Consider the following 21,541-nt stretch of genomic DNA (forward strand, 5'->3'; position numbering starts at 1 on the left):
ATACAATCTGCAACGAATGATGTGACGTCGAAACACGAGATGTATTTTGAAAAATATTCATTTCACGCTAAGTTTAAGTCGAGATGCACATTTATCACATATGTGGAGTCGGAATTTGCATGAAGAAATTGAATACTTTTCATATGCAAACTTTCTGTCACAAGGATTGTAACATGGACGGACAAAGAGAACGAGGATGTTGAAACGCGGGATTAGTTTTGAAAAGTATTTATTTCTTGCTAAGTTTAAGTCGAGAACCATTGTAGGAATGTGCCACAGAGATTTACGCAAACGAAACCAAAATTTCCAAATCATTTATCTTTGGGTGAAATTAGAAGTTCATCACTCGTGAATATCAGGCAACTTTTCAGATTCACAAATATAGTTTATTTCATAAAAATACATGGATATTTATATACATTGTTAAAACATTTGTTTTCGTTATCTTTAAAACGGTCGAGAAAAATGTTTACAAAATTTACATTTTCGACTCTGTCTTTACATAAATAAAGGTTAATGGAAACTTAAACTGAAGTCCTGTTGAATCCTTTCCATGACTGAAGTCTTGACCCCGCGGATGATTCTCGTGAAATCGACGTTGCCATGGTGACATCGAGATCTCGCGATATGGAGAACGTTTTTGTTTGTCAAACTATGCACTTGCTGAAGTCAACCTGAGTCCATATATTTGTACCATCGAATTGTGTTTAAAAAAGGTGCCACTTACAGTTCTTTTACAATATAAGATACATACACTATAAATAAAACATCAGTTTTAACTTGAGTTGACATAGGGATTTCTTGATAGAAACAAAAAGGTGATGGATCAATTTTTAAAAAAATATTCCTGCTTCAAAAAAGTCCCGCTGCTAATGACATCCACAAGACTTGACAACCATGTTGCGATATTTCTTCAAAATCACGTTCGAGTTGTCGTCAAAGTAAAGCACCGAAATGGCCGTCAGTTTGGTGGGGGCGCAGCACGGTTTTGGAATTTTCTCCGGCTCCATGAGGTGAACTAGAGTCTGAACTATGGCGTGGTTTGTGGCGTTCATTTGAGCGTTCAGTGGAAAAGCACACTCGCCGTCACAATAGAACGCTGAGTATCCGTCCGGAGCGATAATCCAGTCCTGTATAAGAACCAAACAAGATTTAATCAATTAAATGTTCGGTAACTAAAAAATTACATCGATCTTTGAATAACAAATTATGACGATTCCTTAATATAAAATGAAATAAATATGTCATCGGATGAATACACGATACATCAAATATAAAAACACCCGAACCGTTCATGAATCATTCAACAGCGAAATACTTAATATTATTTTACATAAATTTGAAAAGTTCCGACGGTTAAAAAATCCAAATCTATGAATAAACATTAACGGAAAATAACGAAAAGATGCCTCGTTTACAACAAGTATATTCAATTATGCAGATAATGGTGTTAGATGTCGAATAACTGACGTACGAAACAGACGGTAAAGTAGCTAATACGAGAGAGAGAGAGAGATTGCCTCACCTGCCACCCAAGGGCTTTAAAACTGACATAAAGTGTTTTTCTTTTGCATGACTTTATGTTATCTGAAACGCAAAGAGTAAACAAAATTTACTTTGAATGTTAACAAGACATACCCATACACTGAAAAAAGTACAATTCTACATATGGACCAGTTGACGTGGCCGTCAGAAAATTTATAGTAGTTACAATATGTCACATGCAACTTTTTTTTGTAAAGTATTGATTCAGCCGAACAGCTCGAAAGTGTTAAACAGTATTAACCATCACATTAGAGGGGCCAAGCAATTCTCGTCTGCGTTAAAAAAGCCAAAAATTTCACTCACATGAAGGTGGCGCAAACATCTGTAGGGGCTCGTCAGGGTAACTGATTTCGAGGTTTTTCCGCTTAGCGGCACGTGCTGCCCTCGTGCGACGAACGTGAAGTTCTTGTGCCGTCTTGAAAAAGGAGACCAGGAATGCCTGCTTGTCGTCTGCTCCCTTTCTTCCAACTATCCCAGCTTCCCAAGGGTGAACATCTTCTCCTAAGAAAAAGAAAGATGAAGACATTAATCCTTTCCGAGTGAGAATGAAAATAAACACGCTTAGTAACGCTCAAAAAGTGTTTGCTATAAGCTCTCTCTGTCTCTCTCTTTTTCTTTCTTTCTCTACATACATTTAACTTTGAAAAAACAAAACTCGGGTCACGCTGAACAATGATCCGATATACACACGTGGATGGACTCGAGCAATTTTACCGGTGTCGATTACTCTTTAAGTGAAATCAACAAGCCTCGGTGTCAGCGCTCGTTATCAGTGACGAAACACGCGGTTAACGGTGTGTGGTCCGCGTGCAGCGTCATGTCTCCCAGCCACGGGTGTCTGCCGAAACATCGGCTAAGGTTACCCAACAATTTGGTTACTTGGTCCATTACCGTCATTTAATGTGGCGCGAAGAGAGAAATTGAGAATTGATTTTTTTTTTTTTTTTTTTTTTTTGGCACAAGCACGTTGCCACGACTGGAGAGTTTAAGAAAACGTGGCTGATAGACCTAATGAGCATCTGTAGCGATGATGAATAGGCAAGATAAATTAACAATTTAACAAAATCAGACAGAAAGACTGACAGAAAGACAAAAAACCAGAGAGCCGAAGGGCAGTGCTACCACAAAATTGTGCACTATGAATTTGCACGTTTGTAATTGTATCCATAAAGATTACCTTTTTCGTTGTGGACAGAAAGAAATAGTCCCAGGTTGTATGCTGGAAAAGCTTGCCACAAGGTGGCAGCATGTGTGACATTCATGAGGATCCATCCGTCCATAGATGCCAGGACAGTTTGGTTGGATTCAATCCTAAGAAATTTGTCTCTGAGGAAATAAATAAATAAATAAATATAAGCCATATTTTTGTTGATCTATCGATTACAATGTTCAAAGAGGGATCAATTGTATGTCAATCCTAGAGTTTTTGAAGTATAGACTACGAATTAAGTATAATTTCTTCCTACTGAGTGTTCGTTAGAGTAATGTTGTTTGAAACAAAATGCATATTCGATGATTTTCCAGGGAACCTTGTTGCCGAAGAACGCCAGACTTCATATTTTAGGAACACCGCTTTGAATAAACGTGTACGAAGAGACAAAACACCATTCTGCTTACATTACACACCACTATGTAAAACATAACCAATAGTGTTAAATTTGAACAGGTAACAAATATTATTAAAATATTTAGGTTACAAATATTTTACTTTGTTCGGATAAGCCATCTCCTCTAACACAATCAATAGTATTCTACGTTCATCGACTGCTTCCGTACATTGGTTAACACCGTCGATCATGTGCGGAATCGGCCGAGACTGTCCGAATGACACCGATCTCAAGTGCCAGAAAAGTATCAATTCAAAAGAAACGACGAAAAAGTTGGGAAAAAAAAACATACGCAAATATATTTCTGAAAATCGATCTAAACCATTTTAAGGAGAAAAATAAGAATTTATATTTTTCTCTTTTTTCTAAAAAATCTAATTGTTCTTACTCTGGATCTTGCCCCTGTTCTACTCTGTAAACTTGAATGGTAAACGAGGTATTCGGCAGCGCGCCCTCTACCGGTGTTTTATACAACCTCAGCTCAGCTCCGGTAATCGTTTCCTCCAGTGGCACCTCGCTGAAGTCGAAGTAAAACCGCCTGTCTCTCTCATGGCGTATTATGGGCCGCTGAGTCTCGGCTGTAAAATTAAAATGGATATTTAGTAAATTTCTCTTTGCTTAATATGTTGTTAGTACCTCAAATAACACTTCCGGTGCGCTCCAACATTTTCATTATGATTATTACTATAATTTTCAAATCTCCGCATGTACACGCTTTTCGGCCGATTAGCGGACATACGTTACAATATTAAAGTGAAGTTTCTAGCACGCATCGGATCTGAAACTTTGGTTAAATGTAATAAAATCATACAGCGCATTAGAACTACATGTTTTTAGTAAAATAATGAAAAGAAAATATTGCACGTTTAAGTGTCAGTAAACATGAAAAAAATCGGATCATTTGCGACGTAAGATTTTAAGGGCGCATTCCCATATATTTTAGATCGATCTATCCCCGTGGGGAGTCTCACTAGATTACTGTCAGATAATCCGGCTTAAATGTCCGTCCCGCCTACTACAAGCTGTAAGGGGGTAATTAACTTTCGTGCCCGCTCGGCTGACAGCTATTTAGCGTGAACCCCCAGGGAGTTAGGTCGATCTAGTTGGATCGATCTAATCTCTGGGAATGATGTCAGGCGGAATAAGAAATGTTAGTCGGAATCATTACATATGAATACCTTTCTTAGGTATCAAATTCGTAATTATGTGTTTACGATTATACAGTCGTAGGCAATAGTACTTACTTTATTTTCTGAACAAATTCAAGTAAAGAAAAGAGCTAAGGAAACCGAAAGAAATTTGCAACACTGTTTTTATATATCCATTTCCATTAAAACCTACAATGCGGTACTTAGGTTCAAGTGTTTTGAACGTCTTATATGTTTAATGTTTGAACGAACCTGACAGTTATGTTGTGTGTGTTTCAAAAAAGTCTCGCTTCGTGGGAATGACCTTTATTTATTGGCAAATATTTCCCTATTTATTTCTGATTCTTTTCATTCTTCTTTTTTCCAATATCTAATTTCTGTCCAATATTCATCAGTTTATTCACTATTTTCAATTTATTTACTCAGTGTTTGATTGTTTGTTTATTCATTCAGTAGTGACCATTTTGGAGAAACTATTGGCCTATAAAGAAACAAAATGAAGCAAACACAATGTTGCTCATTACTTAAGATTATTATCATTGTTACTTTTATTATTAACTCCTTCATTAAATAAAAAAGATATCAATGGGTTATGGTTTAACATGTCTATAATAAAAGAATAACACATGTATAAACGTAAAGAATTCCAGCGACGTGTTGAGCACTGTGCAAGAGGGTAAGGTTTCATGCGTTTGACCTTGCCATAAACCCGTCAGCTTCTAGTAATAGGTTCATTTAGCAAAGTTTGTTATTCTAAGGTGCGGTGATTAGTGTTACCCATTAACTGCCCATTGCCCCTGCCTCAAGAAAATAACTGTCACTTTTTGGAAACGCACGATAAAGAACGTGTTTAGGGAATCTGGTACGTAGCTGTTGTTAAATGTGACCCGTTCGAGTTGCTTGAAACTTGTTTTGGTGCCAAGTAGTGTGTGTGTGTGTGTGTGTGTGTGTGTGTGTGTGAGAGAGAGAGAGAGGGAGAGAGAGAGATTGAAGAAACTCCATCCAGATCTACATTACTACCTCGAAAAGAAAGATATGACACAGCAGAGAACCATATTCAACTGCTCATATTCAAGGGTTTGAATGACGATAATTTTAGCCTTTGACAAACGAAAATTGCAATCAATTAAAGAAATAGACAGACAACCAACTAGGGGTTTAAAACATACTCTTATTGGGGGAGGTACTTGGACCGTGTGAACATCTCAAATGAATCTGAAGGCGCATGGCCGTTGAGTATAACGCAGTACTAGTGTGTTTGTCGAATATGTAACTATTGGAAGAGATCCGGTTAGTGTTAAATTAAACCTAGCGCAAAATAGTACAATTTAGATTTCAGAAAAATGTTCGATAACCTTTTGTTAGGCCTACTTATGGAGACATAATATTTAACTTATACTAGAATCTCTGATACTAAACTGTCTGAGAGTCATATACTCCTTTCTTTTATTCGGTTCCTTTCTTGTCTTTCTCATGTTTTTCTGTGTCATTTATGTAAAACAGAGCGTTATATATCTCTCTCTCTCTCTCTCTCTTCAAGAATAGTACTGCTAAACGAAAACATATAACGAAGACGAGACGCATACCGGATACTGACAAAAATCACATATAACTGCAAAATAGTAACACGTGAATCCAGTGTATTAACCTTTACTAAAGATGTTTAAGTTTCCTTTTCCTGGCCCATGACATAAAGCAGTGGTTTGTTTACTGCCTCAAATACTTCAAGTACACTGATTTGACTGTTAGCTTACGTTAGAACTGGAGTTATAGGAAACAGGCTTGAAAACACGGAGAGTCGCCTGAGAGAGAGAGAGAGAGAGAGAGAGAGAGAGAGATTTTAAATATCCCTTTCTGTTTAATATTACAAAAGTTTGTCAAAAGAATGAGACACATTTCAAAAGAATGACAATGAATACGAATAAAAAAGAGGGAAAACAAGTATCCACAGTCAGTCACAATCTGTTTAGTATCAACCGTATAATAAATTTTAACAAGTAACTGAAATACGTCGTAAAGCAGTGGGTCGTCCAATTACAGTACTTACATGCATCGTCAACTTGAAATTTAATCAATTAATGCATTACTTAATGATTTATTCAGTGCTCTCCTGCGTGATGGTGATAAACTTTGGGTCACTAAGCAAGGGTATCCATATCCCGGGCACAACTACAAGTCCAATAACCAAGAACATGGATAAACAGCCACCGACTATTTATCCATGTCAGGGCGTAATGGAGTTACGGTAGGGCCTCGTAACGTATAACGTGGCGTATGTGTGACGTAAGTAATAGCACTTCAGGGCATGCTCGCGACATGATATGACGTCAGTGTTAACGAGAACTCGCCCCGCTTCATGGCACAATCCTGAACCAAAACACCCCATTACGTATTGAAGTTAAGGGAAGTATCCCATCTTATCTTACAAGCTTAACTACAAAATACTGCAAATACTTAATATTTGTACAACATGAGTTTAAATTTAAGAGATTTAAGGACGCATTCAGAGCCAGTAGACCCGCGGACTAGTTAGTCCGCGGATCAACTATGGCGCAACCAGAACGCAGAAAGCATGCCGAGATTCAACTGCCCCTGTTGGGCGAGAGAATAAAAATATTGTACTTTGTGGCATAGCGTATTCGTGATATTTTTTGTATATTTACTCTTTTCTTCTTATTTATAACCCCAAAGGAATTATGTATTTATTGAAACATTAAAATGGCCAGAATCACAATGAAGATGTTAGGCCTATCTATCAATATTCCTGTTAAATAAAATGCTGTTCAATTTCTATTTTTGAGAATAGGCCACTATGCTTTTCCCCCATGTGTGGATACTTTGGGAACAGTGCATTTTCTATATATCTTGATTTACAGTAAGATAAATGGATGGGTAATGATATTTTAATGTTTGTTGTCTCAAGGTCTTCCGCTGGTTTTCTTTAATCTTAGAAGTAAGGTCTATGAAATAAAAACCTCTTATCGGTTTCGTGCCCTCTAGATGGGTTTTAAATATGGGGACCTCCATTAAATTGTGTCGTATCATAAATGAAATGACCTTCCGTTGGATTCCTTTAATCTGAGAAATGAGGTCTATGTAATAAAAGCCTCTTATCGGTATCGTACCGTTTGGTTTGGTTTTGAAATAGGGGGTCTAAATTAAATTGTGTCGTTTAATAAAAGAAATGTCCTTCCGTCGGATTTCTTTAATCTCAGAAATAAGGTCTCTGTTACATAATCCGTAGTCTATTTCTTACTGTTTTGATTTTTTTTTCTTTTTTTTTTTTTTTTTTTTTTTTTTTTTTGCTGCATACACCATAGAAAAGCATTTGATTATAGGCCTAGTATACTAGAACTGGCAGTGAAAATGAACGACTGTCAAAATTGACAACTGTTATCAACTTCACGTGTGAAAATTCACTTTGGACCAACCCTTCCACAATCAGCTTTTCAGTCAAGAAACACCGAACAATAACCCCAGTTATTACATTTCAATAATCTTTATTTGATCGCCGTTTCACGCTGTTTGCTTGTCAAACTGTTGTCCTCCGGTACAAAGGGTAAACGATCCGCTGCGATGTTATTCTATCATTACAATACACTACGAGCCCGTTTGTATCCCGAGGGAGAGTGACACCGATAACTTTGCGTCGGATTTCGTCCGCTGTTAGCTCTTCTCGTTTTTTGTTTACACGCAAAGTGTTTTGCCGCCCTCACACCGATTTATCAAAAACCGCTTTGGGTTTTTACAATTAGAAGCTTTGATCCTCCCCCCCCCCCCCCCCCCCAAAAAAAAAAAAAAAAAAAAAAAGAAAGAAAGAAAGTCCGGTGTTAAAAATCTGAAGGTCCGCGTAACCGAGCCTCTCACAAAGTTTCCGCTTGCCCTAAATGACATTATGCTGAATGTCGTTATTAAAACACTTCCAAACTTGTTAAAATTTCACAATGCGAATGCATCTGTGATAGCGCTGTCAGTAGACAATTCAGTGTTGCAGATTGTATATATCAGAATTACCCCCCACCCCCTGCCTCCTACCCCCTGGGTCCGAGCGCCACTGTGAATAAACGGTGCACAAATACATAAGGTGTCACAACAGTTACCGTACTGTTACGACTTCCTGCCGGGGGCACCGGAAGAGTTTTACCCCAAGTGTAAACTCCCACTCACTATAGTCCTTTTTGAGAGAGGGGTGTCTGTTTGCGGAGCTGGGACTGTCTCGTGTTGCCATATCCCCCCGAGACATCCAAACGCAAATATGTTCCGACAACTTTTTGATGTATTTAAAAGCCCTCCAACACGAGTAATGCGTCTTAGGTCTTGCCACAGCAAGAGGTGTCTTTTTTTCTAGCACCGCTACATCGCCTTTCCTTACTCTCATAACTTTCTACTTATGAAGACATCACGCATTTTTACTAATATATGATAAAAATTAATTAACAGTAAAAGGGCTCACATTAGTATCAATAAATCCGACTTAACCCTAAACGTAAGAAGTTTAAGTACAACGCCCTGGAACGGAATCTTTCTCTAAATCCTTGATGAGTTACCACCCGTCCTGAACGAATGGAGAGTAGATAAGAGAAGTGGTCCACTAGGTCTGCTGACAGTCAGTTAACGTCATTACAGAGAGAATCGCAGCCACCAAGAGCCCCGTCGTGGTGTGAAGGACTGTAGCTAATGAATTATATCGGTCTAGCACTAACTCAACGGGGACTTTCGTTGAATTGCCGTCAAATTGACAGAATAAGGGACCATTCCCATAGATATTTGGATCGATCTATCTCCCTGGGGAGTCTCACTAAATTGCTATCAATTAAACCGGCTTAAATGTCTGTCACGCCTACTAAAGCTGTTGGGGGGTAATTATCTTTGCCCCCTGGCTGATTCGGTAGGCGTGACAGACATTTAAGCCGGCAAGTTGATAGCATTTAGTGAGACTCCGCAGGGAGTAAGACCGATCCAGATGGATCGATCTAGGCATGGGAACCCAGTCTAACACGGCTTCTCCTAGAGTTGAGTAGAAAAGAGTAAAGCTGGTGGTTACACCGAGGATTTCCACGAATACGTTGAAAAGAAGAGGAGGCGTATATGTCAATATGTTAATCTGATTGCATTCAGCGAAAGTCCTCGTGGACTTAGCACGTGGTAGATAGGCCGATGGAATTCACTGTGAACGGCTCCTTAGATTCAAACCGGTTCTTTTCGTGTAAAGCAATCCGTTTTCAGCTTAACTGATGATGTTTTATTTTCTCACATCCAAAGTGTTCAATGTGACCGACTGCGCACTACTGCGGTAGATATTAAGAGATTGCTATTTAGTTTCAAAAAGCACCGATTGAATTAACTCACCCGGTTTAAATGGAAGATTTTAAAAGGTAAGTGAGCCTCGCTTAAATGGGTGTTTTCTGTCCCGCTCGTATGGCTTCATTCATCATGCCTATTGAGAATAAATAGCCTTAAAAAGTCTTTTATGTTTTGGGGATGTCATCATAATAAAACCAGCATTTCGACGGCTTTTCCCCCATAGCTTTGATGATTGCCGAAACAGCTTAACAAAGCGCTTCGTAAATTTGTCTTCTAATATTTCCCGTGATATTGTTTTGGCTTAACAGGGTCTGTATGAGGTATAATATTTCATTTAATAGTCTCCTGTTATCGCATCATTCATACGCTACTGCTATCTTTTTCTTGACAGTGTGTTTTATTTGATTCGATTTATAACACTCTTTCAGCATCATTCTCTCTCTCTCTCTCTCTCTCTCTCTCTCTCTCTCTCAAGTCAGCGGGGAGAAAAAGATAATTACCGACAGTATAACGACTCGCAGTTCTTGTGTCTTCATTTACCGCTATTTTTAGCCCCCAGCCCGCGATGAGGTGAGGTTTTGTTTGAAGAAATAACTTAAACACGCGAAAGCAAACTTAGGATCAACGTAAATAGTTTGCTATCGGGTAGCAATCACTGTTTTCACAAATTAAAGCGAAGAGGAAGGCCGACATAGCGTCCAAGTGTGACACCGGAAACGCTGCTATAACTGTAGGGGCCGTCTCAAAACCTAAAGTACCAAAATTAAACATGTACACACTGTATGTGAAAGCGCCTCCTATACTCTTTTTTTTTCAGTTATCTTTGCTTTTATTTTTAACGTTCGACGCAGTTAAGCAGGCCTATAAGTCGAAGAATTAATATTTTTCTTCTTTATCTTAATCTAGAAACATATTCAATTTCTGCGGTAAGGTCTATTAGGTACAGTTTATCTGTTGATTCATAAATTACATGCAATCATTGTATAGTCGTAAGACCAGCAGAAAACCACCTGAGAGAATGAAATGGACAATAGAAAAAATGCACAAATTTTAAACTTCATTCTGTGTTGAGTGTTATTAACGTTCAAGTAGTTAATTTTGAAATTGCATCAGGCTTCGGGCTGTTGCTTGAAAGACAAACTCTCGATAGACCCATTGATATTTATCTGCTAAAAACAAAAAGGAAAAGAAATGGCGCGTCGTTCAAAACTCAGATCGGTCCAAAACCGGTTAAAATCCTACCACGTGATCGGGCCTCAGATTTATGAATGAACTGTGCTTAGATGTATTTTGTATTAAAGGATATTATCAAGTATGCATAGCGTGGTTATCGCCACAGTAAACAAATACTCATTGATGAGAAAAGAATTTCGTGCATTTCTTAATAAACAAAATTAGTCCTAGGCTTAAGCGTTTTTGGATATCGCCTTTTACCTTGTGGACGCTACCACGCACCTGAATTAATTAGATGGTATCTACGATATTTAAGTCACCTTTTCCTTGTTCATCGGCTGTAACATCTACCAGTCGCTAATGGACAAATTTGCTGCTGACACGGGCAGGTACGAGATAGATTGGTCGGTCTACACTGTCCCGTTTGGAGCGACAAAGACGCTACTGGTTCACCGAATGTAAAACTCTCCCCCAACTTTGATGGAAGGGTTTTTTTTTCTTGTTTTGTGAAAGCGGTGTGGACTCTTTAGGACTATTTAGAAGAGTGCTCATGTGTTGCAGCGGGTGATTTAATTGCATTACAAGGGGTTCAAATTCCATGAAAATTCTTAACCTGTGAATGTCATTTCTTTTTTTCTTTCTTTTCTTTTTCTAATTAATTAATTTATTTATTTATTTGTTTTTGTAAAAGTCTCATAAAAATCGAAAAAAAAAACAACAACTGTGATAATTTAGTTAAATCATCCAAGTCAAGGTTTTCGATTCATACAGCGATTGGTTTTCACAGTTACATTTATTATCTGGGTTTGAACACAATCTGGTCCAAGCTGAAGGGAACTGTGAGAGACACGATCCAGAACAGTGTGTGTAAACCTTCCTTCCTGTTTCTTAATGGTAACGGGTGACTGTAGATCTATCGTGATAGCGAACACCTGCATTTGATTAGAAATCCTGTAATAGTGGTAAAACTACTACGGTGTACGTTATAATTTACAGGTTGTAAGAATTCGTTTGCACGTACGGCCTCTCAATCTCTTCCCTGAAGCTATATAGTAGTTTATTACTGACATGTCGTAAGAGAAGTTTTTTTCTTTTAAACATCAAAGTTTCGTGTTCGTTGGTGGTGCATACTTTACGTTGTAAGCCATCAATTTTTGCACGAGATTTTGAGATTTTAGATGTTAAAACATCTCACTCCTTTCATCAACCCTAAAGTTGCCTAACGTGTTGTTTTTTACCAATTGCTATTTGATTTCACTGCACAACTACAAATTTATCCTGAACTTTACTGGACTAGAATTTTCAGTGTTAAGATTCTGACCAATTTTCTAAGTATAGAGTTAGTGCTTCAAACCAACCCCTATGCTGTCAACGGTATAAACTTCCTGGCACGGGTTGATATATGGACCGCACCTGTTGCTGTCACCTCTCTTCTTACCTGTACATGTCACATGTCGCACACCTGCTTGTCAACCCTGGTGTCAGCCTTCCACCTCACCTGTCAAATCAGGGGACCGCGAAGATGAATATCATCGGGGAGCAAGGGGGGGGGTATGGTGTTTTTGATGCTCTCTGACTCTGTTATTTTGTCTTTTATTTATCGCTCGCTGGCAGTCTCTCTCTCTCTCTCTCTCTCTCTCTCTCTCTCTCGAATCAAACCAATGTTCCGTACGATTGACTTTACTACACTATCCACATTTCACGGGCCTTTGGTGTTTACTCATTAATTTTTTAACAACAACAAAGTCGCCAGCTTCCCCTGTGCAGGAGGTCTAAAAACCCATATATACGGGAATGTAAGATTTCAAGAAAAGGGGCGGGAAAATAATTTTACCTCCCCCCCCTTACCCGCCCTTTCTCTCCCTCATTTCTTTAAACTTGGTATTGAACTTCTGCCTTTTTGTAAAAATGGGGATGATATATCAGCCTATTTTCTTAGAGGGGGGGGGGGGGGGTGGAGGGGGGTTACAATATCCCCAGATCCGTTTAAGTTTCACCGTCTATCTTCTACCGTCCTTTATTTTAGAAGTGGATGGCGGTGCACTGCCAATGTTCCTCTGAAATGGATTGGGGGGGGGGGGGGGGGGGGGTGCACCGCATCCCTACACCGAGATTCGTTTCTACCTATTACAGAGGCTATGGTTTCGACGCACACGTGTTTATGCAGCGTTCCATGTTTGTTGGCTGTTCTCCGGTTATGGGTCATATAGACCTGTCAGGGTGGAATTCGACGAATGCCATGCTCACGTTGAGTTTACGAGAAGGCAAAACTTGGAACGTGTTCGTACTGTATGGAAACAAGGTGCTTCTTGGAATGTGCTGGACCTACTGTTATGCAATACCATACTTTTATATATATTATAATTGAAAATATCTCTTCTGAAAACACACTACACAATTTCTGTCTATTTTTGTGATCCTCATACTAAAGCCAGTACATAAGTGAGCTTAAAAACGTAAAACCATTTGAAGCTTCATAAATTAAATTTTCAATATATCTATTATCATTAACCAGCTATTGAACTTGATATTTTGGTTTTTCACACCCCAATCTCACGTGTTCTCCGACACGCAGAAATATCGTCCACTGCCCTTATTTACAGCCGCTGATATATAGAAACAAATAAAAACTGCTAGTTAAATTACATAAATAGGCCTTATGACGCGAATTTCATAGTTTTTTGTCTTTTTTCTTCATCAAGCAGTTTAGTAAATTCAGTATATTTCAACACCGATGACAATGAAACGGCCCCTAATTAGATTTCCGGTTCGTTCAACAATCACTTAATCAAGGGACCCGAAAATTATGTTCAAACGGCTTCAGACACTAGTCCAAAAATGTAAACTAACTCCTTTTTCACTTTCCTTCACCCAAAATGAATCCATTTTGCTGTGGGCTAAATTTTACACGTTGTGTTTGTTCGTAAGGCAATCAACAACGGTCTCCAATCAAAGTGACTTAAGGAAAAACACCAGCCGACGCCTTCGAGCGAAGACGTAACGCAGCGTTAAATGGTTTGGTTATCTTCACAAATTAACGGGCCAGCGGTCACTGTTTGTTTTTGCTCAGCACGTGGATGGAGATAAGGCATCAAAGGGATCTCTCTGCCCCATGCCCCCTCGCACGTGCAGTGCATTTGAACGGGTTTGCGGACAGACCGTGCTACGACTCTCTACCAGCTGAGCGATGACGCCATTTTTTTTCTTAAAAAATTCTTACCGGACAAAAGTTCAGAGAATTAACCCCCAAAAAAAATCTCTGAAAATTTAGTGGTTTTTCATTTTTCTGTGATCCTGGAATAGAGGATACCGCAGTTGGCCCTACGCCGTTAATTTTTTTTATCCAAAAACCAAAATTGTAAAAACAAAATACTACGACACACACAATACACACACCTGTCACTGGTATCTGCATTCTCAAAGACGGTAGGATGTCCCTGATATCAAGAAAACTCCTTGCTGAGATAGAATACCAATTTGTGCGAGGCACAAACCTCAACTTGCAATATGGAAACGTGAAGAGAGGGACTGTTCCCAGAACATCCCTGAGAGACCACAGCGTTCGACCAAACGAAGAGCGCTTATTTTATTTCCAAAGCAATCAAATTTATATAATCAGGTAATTTGGTGTTAGATATTTTTCAGTGAGAGACTTGACGCTGCGGCGGGCACAAAAACTCTCTGAGTTTCAGAGATTCTTGGCAGCTAACTACTATACTATCAGCAGCATGCTGTTGCCGTTTACAGTCACCTCCAAAACAGGGGTTGCACGAAACAGCTGAAATAAGAATTTCAGACCATTTGCGATTTTCTAAAAATTGCTTCCTCTTGTTTACACAGTTTACTTGCGACAATATAACCAAATGCATCGAAAAAAATCAACCTACTATAATCAAAGCACTAGTAGGATGTGGAAATGTTTATCTAACAAATCATGAACACTTTAAGAGGTTTGCTGTGATTATTTTAAGGGCTGTGTGTGACCTTGTGCATGACCTCTCGCTACAACGAGACTTCTAGCACGCTAACTTAGAAGTCTTGCACACGTCTAAATCTTTGTAATGGGTATTTAAAGGGATTCGAATGACTTTTGCTTTGACCTTGCGTTGCAACAGACGCTGACTGGAATATTCAACAAACTCCAAATGACCTTGACCTTGACCTACCACTGTGCAAAACGTCAGCTGTAACTAACAAAAAGTTATGTATACGAACATTAACTTGAAGTGGCAAAAATCTGATAGAAACAGTTTCTCTATGTTAAAATCTACTTTTAAACCATTTTGTTTGTCTACATTAATTAAGGGCGTTTTATGATTTTTGTCTTATGATTTTTGCTTTTCTTTCTCATAATTGATGTGCTCAACATCTGTAAGTTACACAATGGGCGTTAGACCTCTATATAACAAAAATTATAAATATTCATAGGTAACGATTTTTCAATGGTTTTGGATGGGGTATAACATGACTAAAATTACCAGGAAAATTATGTTTGTGCTGCAAACATGTCTAATGGATGCCTTTAAATGAATGACGACTGAATCACCTGAATCAACTGGTGAGGTTTCCAGGACAATTCATTTTCTTGCTATTTGAAGGGTCTATCCCACTCAGGCTGTCTTTAAAGTCAAGTATCTGTGAAGACCTAACTATATCATTACATATGAAACAGACCCGCAGCGAGCAATTTTAAAGTGACAATTTTTTTTTTCAGAAAAAATCTTTTTCCGCTCGGTAGACCCAACTTGAGAAATGGTATAGAACCTTAACCGAGTTCTGGTTCAGAGCGGACATTTTCCTACCAAAAGCCTGTGGAACCATTCTCTCAAGATGACTGTTAACCAAACTATTCTCTTTAAAGTACCTCTGAACACAAGTGTTAGTAAAGACTGAACGCTGAGATGATTACTGCTGACAGTTTATGGCAGTAGCTGCGGTGCAGTTGCCAACGCCTACTTGAAAAAAGATTTGATGTCTTCATGTGCCGGGTTCGAGTCATTTTCACAGAGTGCGTTTCAGTCCTCATCACAGAAAACATATGCTGGACTGCAATCCATTTTCATAGGAGTTTTTTTTTTTTTTTTTTTTTTTTTTTTTTTTTGGGGGGGGGGGGGATGGGGGCCGCAGGTGTTATATTTGGCAGTAATATTGAGTACAGAGCTTGTCCATAACTTTATATCAGCCGCAGGCTTGGTGAGGGGAAATTTTGCCAAACTGATTTGGCACTTACAAAATTCTGTCCGACTGGCCAGACGCATTTTATGTGTAGGCCCTATATATAGGACGTTCTGCGAATTCGGGATCTCTCTCTCTTCTTCTTCTTCTTCTCTCTCTCTCTCTCTCTCTCTCTCTCTCTCTCTCTCTCGTTCAATCTTTCGTCTGTCATTTTAACTTTCATTTTTTCAGAATTAAAATTCGTCTATAAGTCTACCCTATTTGGCTATTTATAATAACCTGCTGTTCCATTTATATTTCTTAAAGTATTACGGCTTTTTTCAATTTTAAAACATCCACCAAAAACGTGAGAGACTACAACATGGATATGCGAAAAAGTTTGAATCAGTGATCGATAGTAACCAAATATATTAAAAAAAAGAAAAAAGTAAAAACTCGGCACTTTCCGTAATGAGAACAGACATTGGATTGTGGCGGTGTGCTAATTTGCAGGAACTCCTCACATTAGTTATTGTCACTTTTCCTCAACGAAAAGCAAGTCAATAGTCTCTCCTCCAGACGTCGAAGAACTTTCCCATACTCATGCTCACAATGACGTCCTACAACTGTCACCAACATTTGCTCCTCAGCAAACATAAATGACAAAATTTCATATGTTTTACGGCACAAAGTTCCAGATCTAGAATCAGATAAAATTGTAAATTTTTGACCTGAGCAACTGAATGGGCAATTCCTTTAATACTGCAAAATGGTTTACCTTCCCTTTCATATATAATTATGTCATTTTATATTCAATTATCTTGTACTAAACCACTGCTACTTTCATATTCAGAAAATAACCCCACGCAGCGGCTTAGCTCTCCCTTCATTATTGCTTCCTCATCATTATATATCCATTTTTTATATTTATCAATCCAATAATAAAGTATTTGCCAATAATGACATCAATGTATGGGGCATACTGGTAACAATTTGTCACATCCACGACATCGCAACCGATTAAACCAGCTTTACGCTTATCATTTTCCTTTTAAAAAACGTATCGTATGAATTAACCTTCAGCCTGAGCCCTCGCGAGAGGGTACAGGAAAAATTGACACTGACACTGATGAAGACAGCAGACAGGCTGATAGCTGCGTGGCAAACTAATGATGCAGGTGTGTTGTTTCAATTGTGACTATTAACATCTTAAACAAGCCGATTAAATTGTACCAAGCTGAGTATTTGACACCCCGGCCAATGTTTGCAAAAGGGAGAGGAAGGAATGGTGTGAAAATTGAAGCCGTCAGTTCACGCGTGGTTGGAATGCAGTGTGTGTGTGTGTGTGTGTGTGTGTGTGTGTGTGTGTATTAGTATTCGCGATATGTGTTTGTCGGTGTGCTGCGTCTGGTTGCCATTAATATCTGTGTGCCCGCGCGCGCGCGTGTGCGTGAGTGTATCCAAGTAATGTATTTGCACTTGTCTTTTAGCGCTCATGCTGGTGTGAAATATTATTACTTGAGCATATGGCGTTTGTGTGTACGTGCATATCGGGTTTTAGGGGCGGCACTAAACTCGCCCATCACATAGCACCAACAAGAGCTTAAGATGGTGCTGATACATATGACCCCATCTCCATACCTAGATCGATCTAGCAGGATTTTCCACCTCCGAGGAGATTCTCGCTAAATTGCACTTAGCTTGAGCAGCTTAGATGACTGGCACGCCTACTGAAGCTGTTAGGGGGTAATTAATTATCGTTTAGCAGCGTCAGTAGACGTGTCAGACATCTAAGCCGCTTAAGCTGAATGTAATATGGCGAGAATCCCCTCGGTGGATATTGGTCGATCTTGCTGGATCGATCTAGGTATGGGAATGGGCTCTTAGACAGTGATGGTGTATTTGTTAGTCAATTTATCTATCTAGATATAGTGCTTTTGTTTCTGTCTGAGTAAAGGAGGCCCCGAAAGAAGTTTATATGTGAAACTTTGGGTGTGCCAGAGATCCCCTTTTTGATCTCGTTGCCCTTTCTTCATGTTTCGCATGGGGTAAAATTTAAAACAAAAGAAGTTTTATCGTGATGCGTACCACTGTAAGAAAGTTGGTTCATTTAATATGAATTCAATTTGATAAAGCGGTAAAAGATAAAGAGATTGATGTATGTGTGCTTGCGTCCACTAGCTTTAAGGAAGGGGATTTCGGTTGGGGTGTGACGGAAAGCTTTGTCCTCCTTTCCGACACAATAGGGAGAAACGATTGTAAAAAAAAGTACACAATTCATGCAAAGAAGAAAAGTGGAAACATTTCTCTTTGAAAAAAAATGCTAAATTACTAGACTTACCGTGATTCACAAAGCTCATGATCATATCAGCGTCATCAATGGTCTTCACATTCCCCAAACTGCTGTTCAGATGCCTCTCCTTTAACGCGTCCGTGAACAACTTCTCATCAATCGAACCGTCCTCTTCTTTAAGCGTGTTATACAAATCCAACATGAACTTGGGCGCGGACGCTGATTCTGCACTCCCGTGAGTTAACGGTTTCGGCCGATGGTGCAGTCCCAGAAGAGTGAGAATTTCTTGTTGCATTTCTCTTTGCTCTTTCCGTCGCATTCGATCCACTGCTATCGTTTGGTAAACGCCGTTGTCGGCGTAGAAGCCACTGTCAAAAGCATGTCCACTCAGTGTAAGGAACGCCAAAAAGGCGATTAAGCTCCCTAGAAGTCTGTGAGACGTTTCCATGTTGGTGGAGAATCGATTTGTGATGAACTGAGGTTAAAAACAAATTTAAAACAAGATTTTTTTGTCCTGGCTTAGGCGATATCAGAAATGCTGTGCTTTGATGATACTGTCCTCTCTGACTGAACTAGGATCTAAAATAAAATATTCACCGCACATTTATTGCTGAAGGAGATGAAGTTTTAATGAACTGTCTTCCCACGCTTAGTCGTCTGTGGCAAGGACAAACCGATCTTTTGTCTCAATCTACCAGATGGATGAAACAATCCGCTTACTGGATGTAAAAATCAGTTTTCTTTTACTTAACGAACTGCAACGAAATCGTCAATAATATAAATATAAATGCTCTCAAACTGCAGTGGATTTTCTCACAAAAACTCTTTCCTTTAGTTCGCTCTTTGTTAATCAGTTTCCTTTAATTGTATGCGTTTCGTTAACGTTTTATCTTTTTTTCATTCGCTAAAACTTCCTCCACCTGTAGACTGTTACGCAAGCTTAATCCTATTCGCCCTGTGTCTATGTGCTTACATCAAAAATCTGCAGTACATCATGAAAGCAAACTTTTCCCTTTCCTTTTCCAAAAGGCAGACCACTGTTCTAAATTCTCTCAATATTACACACACGGCACTTTTCTCATTCAACAGAATTTTAAATCTTAATAAACCTCTTTGAGTTCGAAGTTAAAATAAACCCAATTTTCCTAACACTCATACGATTTATGAAAAACTCTGTTAAGTAGGACGACAAATCCTCCTCAATTAACAACTTTAGAGATTAATTCCGTAGATAATAAGTCAATAAAACTTCTCCGTCCGATAAGTGTAGAAGGCACAGACTTTTGCGATAAATCCTATTATCAAAGCAGGTGTAGATCGTTACAAAATCTGTAGAAAACCAAACTAATCCACTCACTTCTTCCAACACGTGTAGATCGATATAAAACTTGTAGAATAAAATACACAACAATTCCCTTTGCTCTGCGGATAATCACCCGCAGAAATTCCGCAGCACGAGTATTACGTGTAGGACCCCTATCGCACGTGTTTTGCAGGTATCACAGCCTAAGCCTGTAATATCCCCGTATGTACTTCCTGTGTGAGTAAACTTTGTCCACCACAAACACACACTGGACGCCGCTGGTCAGTTGAGCCGTTTAAGCTGCTGGATATTACAGCATACAAAGCCCCTCTCCTAATGTGTACCTGTTTTACGGCGGTGTCCGTTTGTTGAATCACCGTTCTCTTGGCACACGTTGAATACACGCCGTCGCTGAGAAATAGTTTACGTAGATCTCAAACGAAGTTTTATTGCGTTCTGTGTGAAGAGGTTAAGACGAGTCTCTCTGTCGCTTCTCGTCGTAATTCCTTCGTCTGTCTTTGTCGTACAACTTCTCTTCAACAACAGCGTCCTCTACAACGTAACACTTTCTTCTGTTCGGACAAGGATAGCCAATTTCACTTTCTTTGAAAACACACCTCGATTTTCACACGTGAACATACGAATAAAACTCAGGCAATCTATCTTCTACAACTCGCCTGTCGTCGTATCCACGGCGAAATTCTGTGCGCTGTGATCCTTGAGTCCCTCGCTCTCTGTCTTCTCCCTCTTTGCTGGTTCTCTCGTCCCCCGACCTCTGTCTGGTCCCCTTTAAGCCACGCTGTGTCAATATATTCCCCCTCGGACTTTAACGGCAGCTGAACTTCGAAACACGGGTCGCCCCTGCTCCTAAATGTAACGCGCCGCGACAACGCTATAAATTAGTATAACCTTTCTTTGTGTTGGTCGGCCCTCCCGCTACGCGTGTGTGTTCTGGGCTTCGCGGCTCAGGTCCATTAATCCGGTGCAATCCTTGTGTTATAATCGGGGAGGGTTAATCTTCTTGTAATGCCTCTATTCAATAATTCCTCATAACACAGTGAAGTGTGGAGGTCGACAGGTAGAGAAAGAGAGAGCCGGCGTTATCGAAGTCGTACGTTTAGTGTTGGAGATTGTAAACCCCAATTTCAGTGCTCGCTGTCTCTCTTTCTCTACTTGAGTAATTTTGTGCTCGTTGGCTCAACACATGTTCCTTGTTGAGAAAACCTCATTACAAAAACTCCCAGCACGTTCCCGTTCAGTTTTGCTCGCACGTTAATTATGCCGTTGTCGTGAGTGTCGTCGTTGAGGGAAAGGCGAGAGGTGAAAATATCCGTTCCTTGTCTTTCTCTCCGTTTATTTGTCGTGTTCAACGAGATGACTTGTTATAGCCACTCCATAACACTGGTTGCTATGCAACAAACAAGACCACCCTGTTCGTCACTGAATATCTCTGTCTTTTCTCTCCCTCCCTCTCTCTCTCTATCTATCTATCTCTCCGCGTGCTTAGGGCTCTTCCTCGACTTGCGGAGACCGCCTAAGTAAGTAAAATATTCGACCCGCCTCACGGAGGGCGATTAGCGGTTAAAAGACTTACCGGTTTCCCCGTGAATCACTATCAGCTCCTAAAATAAGTAACTCACAGACTTCATTTGGGGTTAAATTAAACTTGAAGTAACCGTAACCATTCAGCGTCCAGCACACTTTTCTCCGTGTACTTCATGTTAATTCGTCTGCGCATGCGAGATTGAGACGATATGCGGCCAGGGGGCGTCTCAATATTTACTTCTAACAATGAAATTAATTGGCCCTAATTGAGTAAGGCGGGATTCCCCCTTGAGCGACGTCCGCTTAGCGAAACAATTGCCGGGTTGTTGTGTTCGGCGTGTTGTTTACAGGTGAGTGGGCGATAAATAGTGCTCTCTCCGCCTGCCTTTCACTTTTATGAGCGAAAACCCGCAGGGTTCTTTATTCGCGCGATGTGTGGAGTCTCTCATACCTATCGGATCAAAATAGA

The 21,541-nt window shown here is 39.6% G+C and overlaps 1 protein-coding gene across 2 annotated transcripts; it reads right to left on the reverse strand.

Annotated features, from left to right (window-relative positions):
• Window positions 1-364: 364 nt before the first annotated feature.
• Window positions 365-21,257, reverse strand: LOC106155281 (bone morphogenetic protein 7). 2 transcript variants are annotated; one of them, XM_087019006.1, is made up of 6 exons: window positions 18,273-21,257; window positions 3,541-3,730; window positions 2,723-2,871; window positions 1,849-2,043; window positions 1,526-1,587; window positions 365-1,130 (listed from the first exon to the last, which is right to left on the reverse strand). In XM_087019006.1, the coding sequence occupies exons 1-6, from the start codon at window positions 18,670-18,672 to the stop codon at window positions 870-872; spliced, it is 1,257 nt and encodes a 418-aa protein (XP_086875132.1). In that variant the 5' UTR covers window positions 18,673-21,257; the 3' UTR covers window positions 365-869. The 2 variants fall into 2 exon arrangements, with proteins under 2 accessions (XP_086875132.1, XP_013385477.1); XM_013530023.2 differs by having other exon boundaries at window positions 1,849-2,046; window positions 18,273-21,255.
• Window positions 21,258-21,541: the final 284 nt, after the last annotated feature.

Source organism: Lingula anatina, chromosome 8 (assembly GCF_051362555.1).
Source record: "Lingula anatina isolate TDL-2025a chromosome 8, LinAna3.0, whole genome shotgun sequence".
Classification (NCBI taxonomy): domain Eukaryota; kingdom Metazoa; phylum Brachiopoda; class Lingulata; order Lingulida; family Lingulidae; genus Lingula; species Lingula anatina.

Excerpts from the sequence above, each read along its gene's own strand:
- LOC106155281 (XM_013530023.2), bottom strand. The coding sequence starts at position 18,672 with ATGGAAACGTCTCACAGACTTCTAGGGAGCTTAATCGCCTTTTTGGCG. Across the intron at positions 2,872-3,540 it reads GAACAGGGGCAAGATCCAGA|AGACAAATTTCTTAGGATTG; the intron begins GTAAGAACAATT and ends TTATTTCCTCAG. Across the intron at positions 1,588-1,848 it reads GATGTTTGCGCCACCTTCAT|ATAACATAAAGTCATGCAAA; the intron begins GTGAGTGAAATT and ends TTTGCGTTTCAG.